Here is an 18,853-nt window from a genome sequence, read left to right as displayed (position 1 = left end):
TTTCAATACAGAGCGCAACAAAGTATTTAATCTCAAAGTTTGTGAATCCTCACAGTCGGTTTTCAGACTAAAATTGAGGATCCGCCTTCGCTTCAAGATGATTCGTCCGCGTTGTTACACCGCGCTCCAAATGTGGGTGTGCTCTCTGTCAGTCAAGATGAGTGACAGGCTGAATGCCCTAAGCCCCGCCTCTCAGCTGGCGATGCTATTTGAGTGAGAGACGGCTGTTTTATTCACCCAGAGCTGGTTGCCGGAGCGTCGTCAATGGGAAGGGAACGCCGCGTTGGAAAAAGCGCACACTGTTTAGCCAACTTTCAACTGCATCATGGTTTGCACCTCAGTTTCGTGTTTGTGGACTATATTTTGCCTTCATTTATGTTTTTATGTGAACACTGGAATAGCACAGAACACAAGAGAGGGTGAGTGCTAAAGTTTCCTTCATTGCATCCTGACAGCGCGAACGCGAGAACGAGCAAATCAGTAGTTAGAGCAGATACAGTATCGACAGTCTGACAGACAAACAGACATTTTTATTTATTGTCACGATATACGTCTGACTTTGATATCATGAGTAACGTTGTGTATTTCCCTGACGCTCAGACTTTCGCTAATCAGACACGAAGACGAGTGATTTACAACTGCACATCGCAACTAAACGCGATAGACAATATTTATCTGGTTAAGGTTAACCCTCACAGCCCTGTATCTCCCGGTTATCACGTTCTCATTTAATCGGAAAACACTACGTGGTTTCCATTTACTGCAAAGAGACAACAGCAACACCAAACTTGAAAAGATCCGCTTGATGTGCCTTGTTAACCAACCGGGCAGTGGGTATACGATCAATTCTGCAACTTGACTGCAACATGTATCACGGTTATTATTTTAAAATACTCATGGGATCAGCTTCAGTTAGTAGTAGGAAAGGATTTGTCCGGGATAAAACCTCCTGCAATCATTAAGCAATACAAGTGCTTCTGTATTACCAAGTTATCGAGTGCAGATTTAGCATAAAGAGCAGTGTGTTTTCACCATACATGTCTGCACTGCAAATATGTATATCCACATAAACATCGACTATATTAGCTATAGCCTAAGCCGAAGGTATCGTTCCTCCTTGCTGAAATATAAAATTAAAACCTGTATATGGTATAAATAGATCGAGTTGATTTTATAGATGTTTGCTGTAGTTCACTTAGAGGTTTCTGAACGTGCTCAGTGACGAATTTATTTATCAGTGATGTTATTTATTTTTTTTAATTAACGTTCTGATCTGAGCGAATGCCCTTTTGAGAGTTAATCAAATTATTTATTTTATTATTTAGCCAGATCCTTATAGTCATATAGCCACACAAACCGAATAACGCTTTATCGAAATGTGTTTAAATAGCAAATCAGCGAATAATTTCGCACGCGATGAAGTCTTAACCTGCGGTGCGTGCGCGTATACGCGTAATATTCTCAGCGGTGCAAACGAAGGAACTTTACCGATTTCTCGATCTCCACTAAAAGCGAAAGCGTGCCCGTCGGTTACATTGACACATGAACAGGTGTCGCACAGGTTTCAGAGGTGCGAGGTGCTCTTATTGTCATAAATCTCCACCGCTGTCTGCTGAAAATGGGTCAAACTCGCGCGCTCTCTCACATTTGGTTTGTATCTGCGCTCGCTCGCGATGTAAAATGCTTCTGGAATATGAGCGAGATGTGTGCCAAACATTAATCACAATTAAAGATGCATTATTGTAAGTGTGCGCTTTATGTGTCGTCGGCAGTGATCCTGCTGGATTCAAAGGCGCAGCAGACAGAGCTGGAATGGATATCGTCTCCTCCAAGCGGGGTAAGCTGGAAACTTTACAACTTTTACTTTACAGCAAACATTTATGATTTTTACCTCTTCTGTAATGCGCATACTGCTCGTAGTATTTTGAGTGCAACCTAAAATTATGTGGTGGTATAATGTGTTTCAGTTGTGAGTCTTTGCACCACATCACAATGTTTCTAAAACGCTAAACAATGGATAACTGGTTTTACTTTATGCGAAGGTGGTTTTGATTCTTTTAAAAAGTTGTTTGTCGATCCTAAACTGGTTTTATAATAGGCGTGTAAAATACAGACGCGTTTGTTTTAAAGCCGTTCAACGATGGCCGACAAAGTGATTTAATGTGGTATAATAACTAGTTATATTTTTAATTATGTTTTGCTGTTTTTATAAGTCTTAGGCGTTTTTAACAATTATTTGAACACAAATAAATCTGAAAAGTCTTAACTAATAAAGTAACAGCACTAAAAAGTTGTGATTTGAGATTTCACTGAATCTTATTTAGACTTTAAAAATGTTTTATTTTTCTAACAAAATATTTGGTTTCATCCAACTAACTTGTTATAATAATTTCTGCCTGTTCTATTAACTTTTATGAGTTTTAAATTTGTATTCATTGTGGTCAAAAAAGTAGTACTGTGTGTTTATATAAATGAAAAACATTTTAAATGAGTTAAACAATAAAAGAAACACAACCAAAAAGTGTCCAGCGTACACAGAATTTAAGCGTCCCAGGTGAAAGTTGTTTAAAAGAAGCCCAGAAAATTACTTTTGCCAGTGTAACATAAATTAGTCACGTTGAGTCATTAAATAATGCTTTTGACTGAATTAAAAGCAGTTAATTTTGATGTCATCACACATTAACTTTTTTTTCGGATACTTGACGAAACATTGTTACTATTGGGCATGAGGTCATTTTTGCAAAACATGATTTTTTTAATGTACTTATAGGTGTTTGCACTGCATTGACAGACACTAACACTTATCAGAACTGTGCATATAATTGTATATAATCACTATAATATAATTTTATATAATCACTAAAAATAAATATTTTAGGTTAAAGCATCCGGCTGCAGATAAAATCATGTAGATCATCTTATATCCAGGAGTTGTGCATTTGTTCACACAGAGGCCAGTTTTAACACGCTGTGAGATTCTCCCTTGCGGTTAGTTCTGAGCATTTTAGTACAGCACACGGTATAATGATGATTAACTGCGTTTTACTTTTTCTCAGTGGGAAGAGATCAGTGGCTTGGATGAAAACTACACACCCATTCGCACATACCAGGTCTGCCAGGTCATGGAGCCAAATCAGAACAATTGGCTACGGACTAACTGGATTGAGAAGGGCGATGCCCAGAGGATTTTTGTGGAGCTGAAGTTTACCTTGAGGGATTGTAACAGCCTTCCAGGGGTGGTAGGCTCTTGCAAGGAGACGTTCAACTTGTACTACCAGGAAACCGACGTGGAGGTGGGCAGGAATATAAGGGAGAGCCAGTATGTGAAAATTGACACTATAGCCGCGGACGAGAGCTTCACTCAGGGTGACCTGGGGGAAAGAAAGATGAAGCTGAACACTGAGGTGCGTATAATCGGGCCCCTCTCCCGCCGAGGCTTCTACCTGGCCTTTCAGGATGTAGGTGCCTGCATCGCTTTGGTCTCCGTCAAAGTGTATTACAAGAAGTGTTGGTCGATTATTGAGAACCTGGCCACGTTCCCAGACACGGTGACGGGATCGGAGTTTTCGTCGCTGGTGGAAGTGGAGGGCACATGCGTCAGTGACGCAGAAGAGGAGGCCGACAACTCTCCCAAAATGCACTGCAGCGCAGAAGGAGAGTGGCTGGTACCCATTGGGAAATGTATATGCAAAGCTGGATTTCACCAGAAGGGAGACGCGTGTGAACGTGAGTACTTTATTTTCATTTGCACACATCTGGTGGCATGTATTAGAGCGCCGCTGATTAACCTTACGTGAGACGGAAGAAAGGACAATGAAGCAATTAATAAGTTATTATTATGTGTAAGACTCGCTTATGTGTCCAATCCTTGTTCCAATTGTTTGACTGAGTGCCCAAGCATAGAATTATCCAGACGTGAGGTAATTCATCCGAATTACAGCAAAGCAATGCAATAACAAAACAAACCATGCTGAAAAAATACAAAGCGGACGACGAACGATTAATAAAAGAAAAGCTGAGTCAAAAAACACATGCTTATTGGGCAGAGATAATAATGATGGATTAAATGTGGGGGCAAAAATCCTTGCCACAATAATTGGAATCCCTGTTAGTCGCTTGATTTGTGGGCTCTTAATTTATAGCCTTATGCACGTTGACACTGGAATTAAATGATAACTAGCACTCCAGCCTAGCTCTCAGAAACAGCCCGCTCTCTTTCTTCTCCTATTCTCTTTCCATTTGGCGCCGCGCCAAAACAATCGCTCGCAAACGACACCGCGTCCGGAGGAGCTTCAGCCAGTCGCCCGGACCTTTCAAATGACCCCGACAGAAAGAGAAAACAAACAGCGGAGGCAAGTGTCCGAACCGGAAATGCAATTACACTCGCCTCTGATATACTCTACGATTAAGACTAAAACACTTCCAGTGCCATCACTGTCACTAATGGCGCCAAGCGTTGTTTTTTTGCCCATTAAATGACACATGATTAGGATCCGAGGGAGGGGACCTCTCAGTTTTGTGCGGTTGAAGTGGTCGTCCACCCTTTTTTCTCCCAATCTGGGTCACCTCCACCTCTATAGATTATCAAGTGCACAGACCAGTAATGATTTATCAGATATCTCCGCAAGGTTTGGATAGCTTTTATGCGGTGCACATACACGTCTGCGTCATTAAGTTATCATGTAAAGGGTGCTTCAGAACACTATTATGTTATCAAAAGCTAAAATGGGCAAGGCTGCTTCACGCTGAGAGGTTGTTGCAAAGCTGAAAGCCATTTCAAAAGCCAGAAAGGGAGCAAAGGAGAAAGTTGATGATGCTTCTGTGTAATATGGGCTATTTGGCACACATTAAGCATAATAAAAGGATGCGTTTTATGTCTTTTTTTACAATTCCACACTTTTTTAACCGCTTAAACATTCGGGAATTTTTACTCGCTCTAAGCAAAAAAGAAATAAATAAGTGAAAGCAACACCAAAACTCTCAGAAAGTCAGAGTCGAATGCTTTGCCAGAAAATGAATCGCTGTTCGCGAAGCCATCTTGCATTCCTCAAAAACAATGTTGCGTGTTTCTGTCCGAGCCGGCAACAAACAAACCCTGTCACCCGTTTTTATTCCTGCCCCCTTCCATTGTCACTTTATGAGATGTGCGTCGCTCCTGGCATGAGTGGCTGTGATATTACCGCTGTAGTTAATCTAAATAAAATGAGCATGAGACTGCCACATCAGCACTTCCTCTTAGCGATCCTCCCGATATTAAATTGCCTGTTCAGAGTTTCCCCCCGAGCACCAACCAGACTGAAAAATACTGGTGTGTTTTCCTCTTCTCTGCTGGAGAAACAGTAATGCAGTGCACGGTATCTGGGGCTGAAGGCCTGTGAGTGACAAGGGTCTTTTTAATATGGAGGACTGATCTTTGCAAGAGCATACAGCTCATGTTGCAGCTCTCTCTGTCTTTTTCTTTATCTTTGCCTTCTCTTCCTCCCCTCAGGGGCTCGGCCAAGGCGCTGTGACCCTGATGCCTTCAAAAGCGCCTGTTTTTACACCACCTTACCGTGTTCTGTTATAAAATCCGCACTATTTATATACGGATACGCACACAAACAGACGCTCATGCATACGGGATAAAGTCTAAAATGTCTCGCATTAAAAATTGAGTGCGGAAACCTAAGAAGGCCCATGAAAATGTGTGTTTTGACCATCTCATTCATCATATGCCTGATGGAGGATTGTGTGTCTTTCATTTCTTTTCCTTTTCTCTCTTTCTCTTCTTTTAAGCAGGCATTCGCACGACAAACTCTTGCATCCGCTGGCACAGTATTTTAATTGTTTTCCTACGTAAACACAGCTAAGCGGATGGTTTTGACTCATTAGTCTTGAGCCATGAGCGCCATGTGTTTAGGACGCCACCAACTTTTAAAATGTCAAACTTCTAAAACTGTCTCCTAACTCTTAAAGGGAAAGTTTAACCAAAAATGAACATTTTCTTTCCTCTGTAGAAGGAAAAAAAAACATACAATGAATGTCAATGGGGTCCAAAGTTTATCCCTTTTCCAGAGATCCGCCCCTCACAGTTACAACAATCAGTGTTATTAGTGTTGTAAAAAAAAAGCAATTTGAAGTGTTCAGCAGCATGCCAGAGTTTATTTGCATGGAGCTCAAGCAAAAATAGCGTCTATTCATTTGCGAAGCTCTGTTCAACAGTGGCTACTCAGAGAAAATGGAGACACTAAGTCTTTTGGAAGCAGAAAAAGAGTCCTTGTAGACAGACATTGATCTCTTTGTTTTCGTTAAGCTTTTGCGAACAATCTATGGAATGTATGTTGCTCAGTCACATCGCGTCACGTTAATAACCGTATCTTGCCTAAATGGCAAGATTATGTGGCAATATTAACCGATAGTTGACCTACTCTTCCAGTTTGCGCTGTTTACAAGGCAAGCCTCTGTTTGTTATTCTAAGGAGAAAAAACAAGCTAGCACTGGCTAACATGCTAACAGGAGGAGGTACTGGCAACGGCAGGCGCTGACACCATCCATCTCCCAGATGTCAAATAGTTGGACAGAAGTTAGTCAAAGCCTGATGGATTGCCAGAACACAGAAGGAGGGCACTAGCTGTGGAGACAAGCTGCAGAAGTAGCCGGGGTGGAAGGATGCAAGAGCAAGTCCCAAGCTCAGTGAAGGCCGTGCTTTGCATTTCAAATGATGCCACCAGGAGTTGTGGGCGGGAGGATTGTATAAAGCCTGACACACAAGTGATTGATAAGGTGTGAAAGTAAAGGCTACAAACGGTCATCCGTTAGAGAGCTGTAAATGGGCTTAATTATTCAAACGGAGGTGAGTTCCTTGGGGAAGCCCGTTGGGTCCGAAGCTGTCAGGGTTAGACTCATCTGCTGATGGATAATGGCCTTCTCGCCCGACCAGGGTCTTGAAGAGTGGCGTGCTCTCGGAGTACTGTTTGTTTTTCCCTCTTGGTTTTGTCAGATGGAAGGTGGCTTTGAACACGAGCGGAGCTGTCATTGTGTTGTGTCGTCAGTCAGGCCTGTCAGTTGGCGGCAGTCCAGTTATTGATGTGATGTGGTGTAGTGGCTGCATGTTCGCAATCACATTTCCTGTTGTTTCATGGGATCAAAAAAGTTCTTAGGGAAAATGATGAACGGTTAACATACTGTCATTCCTAATTAAAGCACTACTCAACAGATTCTCACTAGATTCTTATACAAAAAAACAATTAAAATGATCAAAAAAATGTTTGCCAATGCACCAAAAAAAAAAAAAATTACTCACTGAGGTTCACATTCACACCTTTTTTCAAAGAAATTGGAAGCATGAAAAAAAAAACACTGCAGTAATTTCTGATTCTTAAACAAATGACTCCATTGAATGCAGAACTTTTCTTTTTAGGAGCTCATGACTTAAAAAGTCAAAATTTTAGGAGCACCTTCTAATCACTAATCATAAAATCTGATAAAGAAAATTAGCCTTCCCTTTACAAGGTGACATTTGACTCCTTAAAGTGATTTACAGGGGAATTTAGTTTTTATCTTTGTAATGGCATTTTTCTAACTTAGAAAAGTATGTCATCTTTTATGTCGATTTTTTAAAAATTATATTTTTTAAGCTTTTTAAAATTTCTAATTAAAACAACAGAATAAGAACAAATAAAATAAGAATAGGTTACCAATCAAATGAAATCAGTATTAACAAAATTACTTTGTACTACGGAGGTGGCATAGAACAACACAGAAGTGGCTTGTAGGTGTATTTTCATATGTTTAGTAAGGCTCAAAGGTGGCATGAGTGCAATCAAATTCATAAATTCATGTTGAGATGAATTTTTTTAAATATAAAAGTTTGAATACAGAAATTTTAAATTATTTAAATAACTGAAAAGATACTTTAAAATGAAACTAAATCTGCCAGTAGGTGGCGGCAAGTCACTGATTTAATTATTGAATCTTATCATTTATTTGATTTGTTTGAAGGACTGATTCATTCAGAAATAAAGCAACTGACTGTCTTTATGAATGGGACATTGTATCATTGACTCGCTAAATTTGTTTAAAAATGCAGGTTCATTCACACCGCTGTGTCTGAATAGAGATGTGCAGCGGCTCAGCTGTGACTTGTTTCAGAGCATTTTTGATGATGAAATAGAGCAAAGACAGTAGAGTTATAGTCAGACATTGCAAGTCACTTAATGTTAACTTCTTGTTTATTTAACTGTTGTGTTAAATCAATATCTCATTTACAAACTCACAAAGTTCCATTAAAATCAACGAAGCTCTCTACTCTGCACAATGAATCTCTTATTTACACTCTTTCTACACTTCGTTTCTAAAAGGATTTGTGAGATGTGTCTGTGATACATTACTCAATATTGCAAAAACAAAACCTTTGAAGCTTCCCTCAGCGCAAACACAAATATGCTGATCGGTTCAGTCGCACATGGTGCTCCTAAATATTTTTTTATCGTCACATGCGGTAAAAAAGGCCACATTGTAGAGCCCCGGAACTGGTTCTTTTATTGAATAAATCCACACTATTCATTAAATAGTCTTGAACTTACAGTCAACTTGGTGATTCACACAGCTACTGGGATCACTGCCTAAACTGTGAGTCATTCTTTGATTTGATCTGATTAATAATAGTTTAATACGTAAATGAGGGTATTAGAAAAGTTTTGTTGTAAAATGTTATTCTATATGTTATAAATAATACTGGTTATTTACAAGGCTAAATTGAATCAAGTGAGTCAAATACACAGCCTTTTTTCAACAAACTGATTGTAAAGTATAAATTTGTTGCGTTTAATTTGCACCCCCTTGGATTTAGACCACAGCAGATAATTGTGATTAAATATGAGCGTGGACAACGGCACTTCTGTGCAACCATCTATATCGAGCGATTCTGTAATTTGTCAACAAAGCTATTTGGCTCCTAAATGATTCATTATAGGAGCCAATGGCTCCCTTGTCATTTTCAGGAGTCCTGCTTGTAATATTAGCAGAGTAAAAAAGGACATTTTCATACTAGAACAAGCCTCTTAAGACTTCCTTCCTTCCTACTCTCTAGCTCTCTCTCTGTAAAGGAGAAAAGTGTGCAGTTATGTAATAAGTTATTGATTTTGCTCTTAGGGAGAGATTGAGCTGCTGAGTCTCCTGCTCTGCCGCTCTCCCAGAGGAGAGTCACTCTGACAACAGACCCTCCCTGATGCTCACTGAGTGTTAAGGCCTTCAACCTGGTCACATATCACTTTCACCCGGTCGCCTCGGGCCAAAGCTGCTCCGAACACACACGCGCGTGCACACGCACCCCGGCTGCTTTGTTGCTTTTAACACAGTGTCCGCTTGTCCAATTGCATCCATTAGTACGGATGAGCAGAGAGCAATTCGAAAAGAGAAGTGTGTGTGCCAGCGTTTAGGCAACTAAAGAGGGTAAGCCGCCCATATTGTGTGTATGCGTGCATAAAAAAAAAGAGCGTTTGGTTGGGTGTGTCCGGCTAAAAAGACTAAGCCTATCAAAATCTGCTTGTGTGTGTGTGTGCATGCAAGGGTTGATGGAGATGTCGGGACCTGTTAGTGCTGCTGGAGTTGTGAGCAGGGCGGTTGCTGGTAGGGGGTCTTTGTTCAGAGGGGAAAGAAGCCATAGAGCTGGCTCCTCAGGCAAGCCAAGGGTCAACTGCTCAGCTCATCCATCTTCCAGCCTGGCAGTGACCTGTCAGCTCGGCTGCTCACGTTACTAAGCAGAGCAGGCAGGCCTGCATTGTGCAAGCTGCTCTGTTTGCAACCATGTGTAAATGAAGTTAATATTCACTGACCCCATGCCCAGCCCGCGAGCGACCCCGGTGACACCGCGGAAATCACAACGTTACTGGCGAAATGACAAAGATTCCTGGCTATTCACGTAGACTATTTAGTTCACATTGCTTCAGCGTTTTTGTTCTCGCTGTCAAAATATATGCGTTTGATGTAATGCCGCATTTCCCTGCTCAGTCAAAAAAAGAAAAAGATTTCTCTGCTGAGTCATGTTCAGCTTCGTTGTGTTGAACTGAAGTTTTGCATTAAACATGAAAGAAATAACGTGTTGGAAGCTCAGGATTTGCACTTTCCCATGCAAAAGCAAAGCTAAGTTTGTGTACAGTATTTAAAACAGAAAATGACTGGTTATTTGTTATCTGATGTTTTGTGATTATATAAACAAGACTAAAAGTTACAGGATTTTTTGTTGGGTGAAAATTTGATACGCAAAACGTTGTATACAGTACTTAGAAGAAATGTTTAATAATATACATTACTATATGAAAAAAAAACAACAAAAAACTATGTAACATTTTAAAATGTAAACGAAAAATTTTAAACTTTACAGTTGAGGTAAAATATTTACATCCCCCTTTCAGATTCTGCAAAATGTTCATTATTTTACCAAAATAAGAGCCATCGTATAAAAAGCATGTTATTATTTAGTACTGACCTGAATAAGATATTTCACATAAAAGATGTTTACATATAGTCCACAAGAGAAAATTATAACTGAATTTATAAAAATGACCCCGTTCAAAAGTTTACATTCCCCTGAATGATCCACAGCTCTATTTTTTTGTTTAGTGATAGTGTGTCATGAGTCCTTTCTTTGTCCTGAACAATTAAACTGCCTGTTCTTCATCAGAAAAATCCTTCAGGTCCCACAAATTCTTTGGTTTCCCAGCATTTTTATGTATTTGAACCCATTTCAGCGATGAGTGTATGATTTTGAGATCCATCTTTTCACACTGAGGACAACTGAGGGACTTATATGCAACTATTAGAGAAATTTCAAATGCTCACTGATGTTCCAGAAGGAAAAAAACAAACAAAAAAAAAAAACATGCATTAAGAGCCGGGGGGTGAAAACTTTTGATTTGGAGATAAAATCTTCTGGGAAACATAACTTTCTTCTGTAGCCTTTGAAGTGCAGTACTAAATGAAAAAATATGATATTTAGGCAAAATAAGAAAAATGTACACATCTCGATTCTGTTCAAAAGTTTTCACCCCCTACCTTCTGGAATAGTTGTATATGAGTCCCTCAGTTGTCCTCAGTGTGAAAAGATGGATCTCAACGTCATACAGTTATTGTTGGAAACTATTATTTTCTCTTGTGGACAATATGTAAACATATTATGTGAAATATCTTTTCAATTCAATAACATGCATTTTGGTAAAATAAATAAGATTTTTATTACTTTAACATTAATGTTTTAAATAACCTGAAATGCTTATTTTTATTTCTACTTACATAATTATTTATTTCAGGATATAATTGCAATTTGATTAACAGATGCACTCATGAAAAAGGATTGAATTTATGAGACATTTTGAAATCAACAAACCATGTTTGCATAAAAGGCCTCACTAATTTGATGTTTTTCAGAAGTCACAGTGTACTTTTACGATCGAATCCTCTGAGATCAATGTTTAAACAAATAGCAGGCTTATTAAAGCTTTCCAAATTCACATTCGAAATCATTCCACATTCGCGGTGCTCTGCTGGGGCCGAGATGCTGTTTGTTAATGAGAAGCAGACTAAATTCTCTCCTGCTCATAAAATGAGATTAAGGAGAAGAAATGTCACACACACAGAGCGCTGTCTCTTAGCCAAGTTATTACTGAATGTAACTCGAAGTGAACACATTGTGCCAAAGAAGAATCAATAAAATTAGAAAGTAATGCTGTTCTTCTACTTTTGTGGGGACAGCTACGAGCAGCGCAGTAATCAAGACTACATGAAACGATCATTTGTCTGAGGAGATGATTATTGGAAGATAGAAATGTGTGCCGCATGGTAGTTTTTCATGGATCACCGGTGGTGATGCTGGGATTTGATTGAGTGCTGTATCATGTAGTCTCTAGGCAGGGATACATATGGGTTTTAGACTCAGCGTGGGTGGCTTTGGGTGTGCGTGGATGTGCGTTTGTTCAAATGGGTGTGTGTCCGTGCAGGTTTGGACAGGTCAAGGCTGTATTTGGCTTTATAATGAGAGACCTCTGCCGGTTCGCCATTGTGCGTTCACTTAGTCATCTCTGTCAAAGCTGCAAAGTCATCCAGACTGTGTGTCTCAGTGTGTGTGAGGGATAACCTGCTGATGGTGGAGGTTTGATTTAGATCTGATTAGCTACGGTCATAGTGTCCGTAAGAAGATCCTACACTTTTTATCTTTCAAGAAAAGACCAAATTTTGGGGTTGCTTACCACGGTGACAGATGTGCTTCAGCATTTAAGAAATGCATACAATCTTTGTTGAAATAAAAAAGACGATTAAGCAGAACAGATTTAAAGGATTTGTTCACTTCCAGAATAAAAAATTCCTGATAATCTACTCACCCCCATGTCATCCAAGATGTTCATGTCTTTCTTTCTTCAGTCAAAAATAAATGAAGGGCTTTGAGGAAAACATTCCAGGATTTTTCATCATATAGTGGACTTCAATGGGGATCAGCGGGGTGAAGGACCAAATTACAGTTTCAGTGCAACTTCAGTTTCAATGCAAGTGTTCTGCACAATTCCAGCCGAGGAATACGGCTCTTATCTATCAAAACAATGTCATTTTCTAAAAAAAAAACAAAAATAGATATTTTTTTAACCACAAATGCTCATCTTGCACTAGCTCTGCATCCACGACTTCATGTATTATGTAGTCTTGTTGTAAAAATCATGCATGGTTAGTGAAAACTCCATCTCATTGAACTCTCTAACTTCAAAATCGTTGTTTTAGTTTTTTTTTGTAAAGGCCGTTTGAGTTTCTTTGCACGTTCGCTTTGTAAGCACTGGGTCGATACTTCGGCCTATGCCACACGTGACCTTTCCAGCTTGATTATGTATTATATGCAAGACGAGCGTTTGTGGTTAAAAAGTATATAATTTTTTTTTTTTTTTAGAAAACAACCGTTTTGTTAGATAAGACCATTATTCCTCGGCTGGGATTGTGTAGAGCCCTTTGAAGCTGCATGGAAACTGCAATTTGGATCTTCAACCTGCTGATCCCCACTGAAGCCCACTATATGGACTCAAAAAAACATTTTTTTTGACTGAAGAAAGAAAGATGTGAACACCTTGGATGTTTTGAAATGTTTACATGCACTAAATGAACAAATCCAATCAGAATTGTTTCAACTGCAATTTAGGTGCAGTTAAAGATGTGTGCCATCATTTTTTTAACGTTAAGATCTTTGTTTTCCATTTGCTAATCAATGCAGTAAATCAGGCCGAATGACGTGGAAGGGAAAGTGCAGTTGCCTCAGGACATTCTTACATTTTGTATTTTGCAATCAGCCGCAAACAAGCGACCAGCATTTACACTTGGAAGGAAGCATTTCACCTGAGACCAAAACCTTTTTTTCCCCTAAAAGGCCGCTTTGTTCTAAAAGCGCTTCTTTTCACTGTAAAAGTGACATTTCATGTTTCCTTCTTTTCCGCTATCACAGAACATATCATATGCCAGGAAAACCATCTGGGCAGATGCTACTGGGATGAGTTGAGCTGTTGTATTTAACTGAAATTGATCCCTCCCTTTTTTTGTTCTGTTTAACAGCAATAACATTTTACAGATCCCTTCTTTCAGTATTTTGCCACAATTTTGTGTCCACCCAGACCGTATTTCGAGTGTAATCACATTTATTTGCAGTCTGCCTCACATGAGAAATGAGGAGCAAGTTAAAAGATCTCTTCTTGGCAGCGGCGATGTCCACCTCCAGCCAACACAAATGCGACTGTCAAAGCATAATGCATTCAGCAGTAATTGCAGAGATATAACGTTCCTACCCTATTCTGCTTAAAATATACATGTAAAAGAGAAGCATTGTTGTGCCATTGTATTGCGAACAAAGAGATGCTATTACATACATTATAAAATGTATTTAGCTCAGCGGCATGCAAATGATTTTAACAGCTGCGTTTCCCCTACCGTTCACGATTAAATTTTTTTTATTTGGGTTTCATTCATAGACCTAATTGTCATGTAATCTATTTTTAAAACAAATCTATCTGGCACCGCAGTGACTTTTTTTCTAAGCGAACAGCTGTTTTGGCAAGATTCATGATGTTAACATTTTAACTATATTTAGGAGAGGACTCTGACAGGCTTTGATCTGTTCTTTCTTCACAAGTCTTTCTTGTTCCTCTCTGAGGGCTTCAGAGGGCATCCTGGTGTGTCCTTCAGCACAGTGTAAGAGAATGCTAATCTTCTCTTTGTTTCTGACGGAAAGCTACTTATCTCTCCTCCACACAGGTAGCTGCCATGAATGAGATTCTTGTCTGCATGTAAAGGAACACACCCCTAATCCAACCTGTTCGCTCCCAGTAATGCGTGGGGCACCGTGCGAATAGCGCCGAACAAGATCCATCTTTTAACATTTTAATCTGACATTTTCACAACCCTCTAATCCAACTTTCGGCTTTTTCTGTAACTGTTACGGCTCCCAGTCTCAGTCCAGCAGTTGTAGGAGAAATGCAAAGGCTACAGGGCCAAAACCGGACCCCATCCTGGTGTGTTGCTTTCTTGCTGCCTTTTGATTCTTCCCCTTTCCTTTGTACCCTCGGCCTGTTTCCTGGAGTTGGGTAGATTTCTAGCCCTCTTAGGGGGAAAGATTAAAATGCTTGCCACACAAGGGCTGACAGCATGGAAACAGGCTTTCTGTGAGTTTGAAAGGTTTTAGTTTCTCTCAGAGTGCTTTCATCAGGGGTGGAAATAGTATCTATTGATAACCACTTCTTTTCATAGCCAGAAAGTGCACTGTTTAAGAGTAAAAATATAATGCTAATCTTGTTTGTTTACTTTTTACAGCATGAGGCAGAGAAAAGTTTCAGTATAGTTAATGTAATATAATTTCTATAACTCATCTAGATGATATCGGATAAACTGTATTTCTAACCCTTTTCAAGTAGTGTGAGCACATACTAGCATGCTGCGGAATATATACTGCAGAAATGTTGTTTGTGTGCTGTGCACAGTATGAAAATGTTCTATATGAAATATGCAGATGACCTACTACATTTGCCAAAATGTGCAGTATACAACAGAGCACGCTGCATGACATACTGTATCCCACAATGCAATGAGCTTGACTTGACCTTCCGTTACCAGTGTGATGGAATTTAATTAGTTGTTTTTTAACTCATTATTTTATTTGAATGTCAAGTGTTTAGATTTTTTGCACTAGTTTAGTTATGTTAATAATGTTTTATTTCCAAGAGTAAAAATTATTTCCAACACGCGATAATATGCGATAAGATCAGGTCATGTGACAATAAGGTGGCACACAGTGTTGAAACGGTTACTCTGGAAATGTAATAAGTTACAGATTCCAAGTTACTCTATTTAAAATGTAATGAGTAGTGTAACTATTGACTTTCAACACAGATTACTGTCAGACTTTCAAAATCCTTCATCACTTGAATTAAGGTTATAATAATTTCATTTTAAAGCACAGACACCACTAAATTAGCTGCGTTCTATTCTGTGTCCTAAATAACGGCATCTCGTTGTTTAGAGCAGTCAATGCAAATTGGGAAAGAAATCAGTCAAATCTGTGTATGTGTGTGTGTGAAAATATTTAGATATAACCCCCTTTGTAATCATTAACATTTTCATAAGTAACTGCAATTTAATACATATTTTTCCCCAGTAACTGTAACAGATTACAGTTACATTATTTTGTAATTAAATTACGTAGCTCCGTTACATTTAGCTAGTTACTCCCCAACACTGGTGGCACAACACTTGAAACACTTATAATTAAATAATTTAGATAGTATTTAAAATAATATACTTGCTCACTAAATGTGACACTAAACCAGTGTTAATTTTGTTGACGAATAATTTTTGTCATAAATTTCGTCTACGACATTTTTTCACAGACGAAAACTAAACAAAAACTTGTTTTGAATGACAAAAGCTATTGACTATTTAAAAATCTATTGACATTTTCGTTGACAAATAAAAACAAGACGAACATGTTAGGGAGGGATGATTTGGGAAGAGATTCATTCAGAACAACTCTGCTGCATGGTTAGGAGGTTAGATGTGTACATTTGAACTGTATCTTAGCCTATTGATCTTTTCTGCGGGAAATAAGCTGGCATACATTTGCTGCACGTCTTATAAAACGTTAAAAAAAAATCAATATCTGGGAGTAAGAGAAGAGCAGACATATGGACAAACTTGGCGACGCAAAAGAGAACCATCTCATAAACTGAGACATACACACAAAATGATGTTGAATTGTCCATTTTGATGAGTATTCACGTAAACACTTGGTTACGTCTTATGTGAACGTAAACAGTTGGTAGAATATCGGACGTGTATCAATACATTGCATCCATGCATTCGGTTTTAAAGCCTAATTTACTTGCTATTGTCTGTGGCAATCAAGCAACTAAAGAAAGACAGAAATTCATTTGAGTAGCCCTAAAAATAATTCTAAATCTAAATTTATTCACATAAATAAATATGTCTGCTTGAAAGAATGAAGAATGTGGTAAAATTATTATAAAGAATGCATAAAAAGCCGGAACAGGAAACAGCAGGATATGGCCGTTGGCATTTCATTGAAAAGAAGACCATGTTCTTGTTCTTTATGAAAAGTGGTTTCATTTAAATGTTAATATAAAGGCATGTTGCGTGTCACAGCAGTGAAATCTGTGTCTATCATGATAAAACCTTAATATCAAACCTATACAGTGAGTTCGGTAATTTTAGAGAAATGCTTAATAAATGCATTACACTATAACTAAAACATATTAGATTTTAGCCAAATAAATCTACTGTAGATTTAGTCGACTAAAATTCAGACTAAAATATGACTAAAACTAAATGGCATTTTAGTCAAAAGACTATGACTAAGACTAAACTGCATGACAAAAAAGCATGACAAAATATTATTAAAATTTAATTATTTAAACTTAAACAAATGGGGAAAATACTATCACAAAGTGCACTTTTTAAAAGTGTGTTAAGAAGCGAACACATTTTCTCTCTCTCTTTTTTTAAATTTACTTTATTACTTAATTTTTTACACTGATTTTACACTTTTTATTGCTTTTTATTACTTTTTCAGTATAAAGTGTGTACTATGCAGTATTCTGTAAGTAGCAATGTACTGTTCCATTCTGAACATAGCCTGAGATCATAATATAGTGAGGTCTAAAAAGGGCAGTCCAGAGGTTTATAGGAAATTCATCGAAAGAAAGCCAACAAGAGAAAACAACTGACAGCACAAGACCAAGAGAAAAACCAGCTTTTGCTTTAGGAAAGCCTGTGATTAGGACATTTCCTCATCCTCTCTAGAGGGAGGACTCTTAGAGAATTTTGTAGTCAATACGCTAATTTTAGACAAGTCAGCAGTCTGTGCAGTTCAGCTGGACATTGTCTTGAATTTTACCTTTGGGTTGCTGTTACATCTCTCGAAGTAGTCTTGGAAAAATGAGGAGGGATTCATTGCTGCAAAAGCCAAAAATAGTCTTAAAGCTGATTTTGAGGAAATCAGTATCTAAACCCTTCAGGGGTGTAGTTACAAATGCATATTAGAGATTGAGATATTGTAGTGGCAAGGTCTGCTTTATCAGTGCCATGTAAGAAACGCTGAGAGACCTGTTTTTTTCCCTTTAGCTGAACCAGAGGGCTTGACCACTGAAAGGTAAATTACTGATGCTGGCACCCGTTGCCTGCTAAAGACTCTGGGAGGAATGTCAGGCTGTTTTAATCTCTTTCTCTGTTGTTCTGTTTAACCTCAACCTGTGTTTCTAAGGGGCCGACTAATTTCTTTGTGCAGTAAATGAGGTTGCTGTTGCCTGCTCTGCGTGCCCATGTCAACAAGCACATCCCATTAGCTCGCCTTCATGCTAGTGGCAGCTCGAATAAAGCTGGTGCTCACCAAGTCCTTCAGCTAACTTTTTAAACCTGCATAAGCTAGTGTTTTTCCTTTCGGTTTCACAATTTAGCAGCCAAGCGGTTATGTTGGCAGGACGTGTTTTCAATTCAGAGCCGAAATGGGCAGTTAAGTGGAGGATATCGTCTCAATGTCAGTTTCATAGATTGGTTACCATGCTCTCAAGAGCCGCTGGCACACGGGGTCATGTAGCGCTAATTCAGTCATGATTACATGCTAGCAGACATTATGCAGCATGGCAGAAGGAGGCATAATTGGGCAAGCCTCATCTTTTTCTCCCACAGAAATAAAGCTGTCAGGAAGGGGAAAACAAAGCTATCATTTATCTCGGCGGTGGCGGGTTAGTGTGTTAGTACAGTGGTAGCGTGTTTTTTGACTAGTTCAGCGTTGGTGTTTGCATGTCTGGGTTGGAAGGGCAGGAATTTGGGCCTCAGAAATGGCCGTGTTTGTGCATGTCACTCATAGTAAAACTAGAGAGGTGGAGTGGAGACAGGTTCTCAGACAGGCCCCAGTGTCAGCACTACATTTGATTTGAGGCCTAATTTGCTGGTTGGTTGCTTGTGTAAACAACTCAGGGATACTTGGGCTTCTCAGACGCCGCGATAAACAAATCCTGATCACACGGATGTAAAAATAAACCGTCCCCGCTTCAGAGACGTAAAAAGCCAGTCGAGTCGGCAGTTGAGAGTCCTCCTGTTTTGGTGATTTGCGACGGCGCTAATCTTAGTGTGTTCACGAGAGAGCCGTTGAGTGCCCGCAGCCAGGTCTTGAGCTCTTGGGCTCAGGCGGGATCTTTTCCCCATACAGATGGGCTCAGAGCTGAAAACTAAAACTAACAGACATGCCAGCTTACCAGGAAAATGGTTTCTGTCTTTCCTGTCCCTTTTCTTTTTTTGTCTTCTTTTCATTCCGTCCCTTTCCTTTTCCTGCTCTGTT

General features: G+C 39.1%; 1 protein-coding gene across 5 annotated transcripts in view; it reads left to right on the top strand.

Moving 5' to 3' along the window:
• The first annotated feature begins 249 nt into the window (after positions 1-249).
• The window catches only part of epha7 (eph receptor A7), a 101,071-nt gene continuing 82,467 nt past the window's right edge, over positions 250-18,853 (top strand). For all 5 annotated transcript variants that reach the window (XM_051138759.1, XM_051138757.1, XM_051138758.1 and 2 more), the window contains exons 1-3: positions 250-419; positions 1,773-1,837; positions 3,057-3,726. In XM_051138759.1, coding sequence (XP_050994716.1) covers positions 326-419; positions 1,773-1,837; positions 3,057-3,726 — 829 coding nt within the window. In that variant the 5' untranslated portion in view covers positions 250-325. The remainder of the gene's footprint in view (positions 420-1,772; positions 1,838-3,056; positions 3,727-18,853) is intronic.

This window comes from Labeo rohita, chromosome 20 (assembly GCF_022985175.1).
Source record: "Labeo rohita strain BAU-BD-2019 chromosome 20, IGBB_LRoh.1.0, whole genome shotgun sequence".
In the NCBI taxonomy this organism is placed as follows: domain Eukaryota; kingdom Metazoa; phylum Chordata; class Actinopteri; order Cypriniformes; family Cyprinidae; genus Labeo; species Labeo rohita.
The sequence above is the reverse complement of the archived record's forward strand: the minus strand, read 5'-3'. Positions and strand labels throughout refer to the sequence as shown.